Source organism: Acanthisitta chloris, unplaced genomic scaffold, assembly GCF_000695815.1.
Source record: "Acanthisitta chloris isolate BGI_N310 unplaced genomic scaffold, ASM69581v1 scaffold2137, whole genome shotgun sequence".
Lineage (NCBI taxonomy): Eukaryota > Metazoa > Chordata > Aves > Passeriformes > Acanthisittidae > Acanthisitta > Acanthisitta chloris.
In genome coordinates this window covers 48,940-52,400 of record NW_008683103.1, presented here as the reverse complement: position 1 = coordinate 52,400, position 3,461 = coordinate 48,940, and the positions used below count along the sequence as shown (strand labels likewise).

At 39.0% G+C, this 3,461-nt stretch overlaps 1 protein-coding gene across 1 annotated transcript in view; it reads right to left on the bottom strand.

Annotated features, from left to right (window-relative positions):
* Positions 1-903: 903 nt before the first annotated feature.
* Positions 904-3,461, bottom strand: part of FAM83B (family with sequence similarity 83, member B) — a 47,057-nt gene continuing 44,499 nt past the window's right edge. The window contains exon 4 of the mRNA XM_009078782.1: positions 904-3,271. Coding sequence (XP_009077030.1) covers positions 904-3,271 — 2,368 coding nt within the window. The remainder of the gene's footprint in view (positions 3,272-3,461) is intronic.

Genomic DNA, 3,461 nt, shown 5'->3' with positions numbered 1-3,461 from the left:
TTACCTGAGAAATGAAAGTCCACAGACAATTTCTTTTTTTTTTCAAACACCAAATAGAAAATCTAACAAAAACCTTTTTTTTTGTTTGTTTCTCTTTAGAATACATTACAGAATACTGGCATGATATACAAATGTAATTAACCCACTGAAATTTAAACCAGTTGTAAGTTATATTCAAGGCACCTTTTGTATAAATAGCTTTTAACATTCATTCTACATTCACACTAGTTTAACCATGTAAACAAGTCTGTGAAAGTTCAGATTAAGGTCACTTTCAGATCTATGTGCCAAATACTTCAGAAAAATATCATATTACATGGAAAATTCAATACAGTAAGATAGATCTGTCTGCTGCCCAAACAAGTCAATAGATGCTGTGGGGTAAATTATTAACAGGATGAAACCTAAAAGAGGTTTTCAAAAATTAAAGATAAGTAACATGCAATGCATTAACTTTTGTGCTTATCATTTCAAAGTGTACATATATGCTGAAAAAAGTACAAGTTGCTATTCCTAGTGCTATCCTATTTTTAAAGGGCAAATCTTTGGAAACAATATTATCTGAAGTTTAAAAACATCCTCCATCTCTTTTCCCCCCCATGCTTAAACTCACAATATGCTAGAATGTACTTCCTTCACAAGGAAAATGTATAAAATTAATCTTACAATATCAACACTATAAACAACTTCCTTGAGACATCTTCTGGACACAGATTTTCTGTAAAGATTTAAGTATAACAATTCTAGGAGAATTATGTAAAAATATGTACATTCATTCCAATGTCCTAGACCCAAGAAGAAACCCAAGTAAGCTCTACAAAAGTTGCCCATCAGTCTTTGTCCAGTGAAGATTATGTCCAGCTTTGCTAGTCTGGCTGCATTTCAACATAATCAACAAAAGTTTTACTTGCTTTTGTGTAGTAAGTTCCCAAACTTTTGCATAAATCCTCTCAGTTTATTTTCATTAGGTTGCAAGGGATGGTAAGCAGTTGAGTTGTAGCTGACCAGGTGATTACTCCTGCCGTAATTATTTCCTAAGGTCTTGGTTTTGATATCTGATAGATGTGAAGTGCTGTTGGTGGCGTTTCCTGCAGGTTGAGCAGCATTTTCCATCTTACAGAATGGCTCAAAGCGACTGTAAACACGTCTTTCACTCAGACGAGGCCTCAGCTCTTCCTGGGGTTTGGAGCTTGCCAGCTGTGTTGTCATTGAACTTGCTCTTTGAAGAGCAGAAACTGGGGCACTTTCGGAAGGAGCATTCGTGGAGCTTTCCTTCACATCTTGATACTGAATCTGTTCTGTATTAAATCTCGGGGTAGATGCATCTCCTGCAGTTTCTATGAACTTAGTTTCAATGGGGCACAAGAGAGGACACTTTTTAGTACTTTCATCAGATGGAGGTTTGGGAGATTTTGGTGACTTTGGAGACTTTGGAGACTTTGGAGATTTTGTTGGGCTCCCAGTGACATCTTCTTTACTTCTGTTCAAGCTGCCTTGAGAATTTGATGACGTGTTTCTTTTTCTCCTTGGGGAAGAATCTGGTTTGTTTTCAGAAATCTTTGGTTTTTGATTCTCATCTTCAGAAACCAGCGTGTCAGAACTACTACACATTCTGTAAAAGGCAGGACCTTTGTTTTTTGATAAGTTTTCCTTCTTGTCTGGTGTGAGATTAAGAAGTGACCTCAATTTCTGGGATCCTTTCTTTAGAAAACTCGGGGAACTCTTACTTTCTTTCTTTGATGTGCAATCCTTACTAGACTCCTCCTTAGTAGCCTCAGTGAGAGCTGCCAGAGAGATTGCCTTGCTAGTAGTCGGACTCTTTATCTCTCCTCTGAGGTTCTTGTCCTCCTGTGGCAAGTGGTTGGTCACGCTGTGCAAACTTTTAGCACTCTTCAGCATGTCTTCTGGAAGTTTTGTACTAACTGGCTGCTTAAGTCTATGCCTAGTCAATGTGCTGTAAACATAATTGGATGCATGTTTGTTGGCATTAGGGTCCAATATGGACTTTGAATTAAACATGGGAAAACTTCTCCTTTTGAGCATATTTTCATTTTGAAGGTTCTTCAGATTTTCTGTGTGTTTGTCAGTACACAGTGTTGTGTACAAATAGTGTGATGAGTCACCTGTGGCATTTGAATTTACACTAGGTTTTGTGCTGTCTGCAATATGAATTCTCTGATTTTTTGGTGCCTCTGGTTTAAGAGGGAAGCTCGTGCTAACCTCCTCTAAAACATTAGCCGTTCCGTTTTCCACACTCGGCGCATCATTAGATGTCCCTTTAGGTGTTGCACTTCCCTCTGACCCAATTATAGTTGAATTTGAAGAACTGGCACAGCTGCTTACTTCCTGCTGCTCAGGTAAAGTTGGCTGAAACACCAGTGATGATCGCAGGCGAGAATGAGAATACAGTGCATGAGCTTTAATATTTTCAGCTGTGTCATAGCCATCATACCTGTCACCCAGGGCTGACCCATTAGACTCTGCTGGGTAATCTGTTTGATCATTCAGATATGACTTGATTCGCCAGTTGCGTAGGAATGACTTTGTGGTGTGTTCCAGGGTTGGCATCCTCTGTTGCAGATGGCGGATATGATTATCAGTCCCATTAAAAGACCTCCTGACAATTGAGTTTCTTTCTGCAAGATTTACCTTTGGCCGTGAAAACTGATCAGCAAAACTTTGCTGAGGTATATTGTAGTTATTTGCATAGCCTCCTCGTAATGAAGAAACAATGCTAAGGCTATCAGATGGAATTTTCCAAGTATTTGAAGGATTGTTGGCTCTATTAATAGCTCTGTTGAGCAGTAGGTAAGGTGTCCTTTCTGGCTTCTCCCCAGCATAACTATGCCTCTTCCAGTGCTCATTTTTTTCACTAGGTTGATACTGCTGGATTGGATTTTGCACATTAAAACCTGCATGAAAAGGCTGTTTATTATAGGCTTGTTTTCTCAAGCCATATTTATCTATTTCATTTACTGCATATCTTCCACGAGCTTTCCAGCAAGCAGGATCTATCTTGTGAACCTTGTCTTGCCTACCAAAAAGGTTCCTTTGGCTAGAAACAGAGGCCAAGGAAGACACTGAGTGTTGGTATGTATCATTTTCCCAGAGTGTCCTGCGACTGTTTACCCGAACTAATTCTGGAGCAAACGAGCTAGGAACAGAGGAACGGGCATACAGTGTCCTGAACTCTTCATCAAAGGATTCAACCAGCTGTCCTGTGATGACTTGAACCATACTGAGGTTGGTTTTTTCAAATGACCACATGAAGCTGAAAGAAGAACAAACAGCTGTTAGAAACAGTTCTTTTGAGCTAAATTATTACACTGTCCTTCATGGTGAGAAAGCTTGTGCACAAACTTCGTGCTTGTGAAAATACTTTCTAAATAAAAAAATAAATAGATTTTGGGCATGATTCATGTCATTTGGACTTGGAAGGTCTAATCTAATACCAGTTGAAC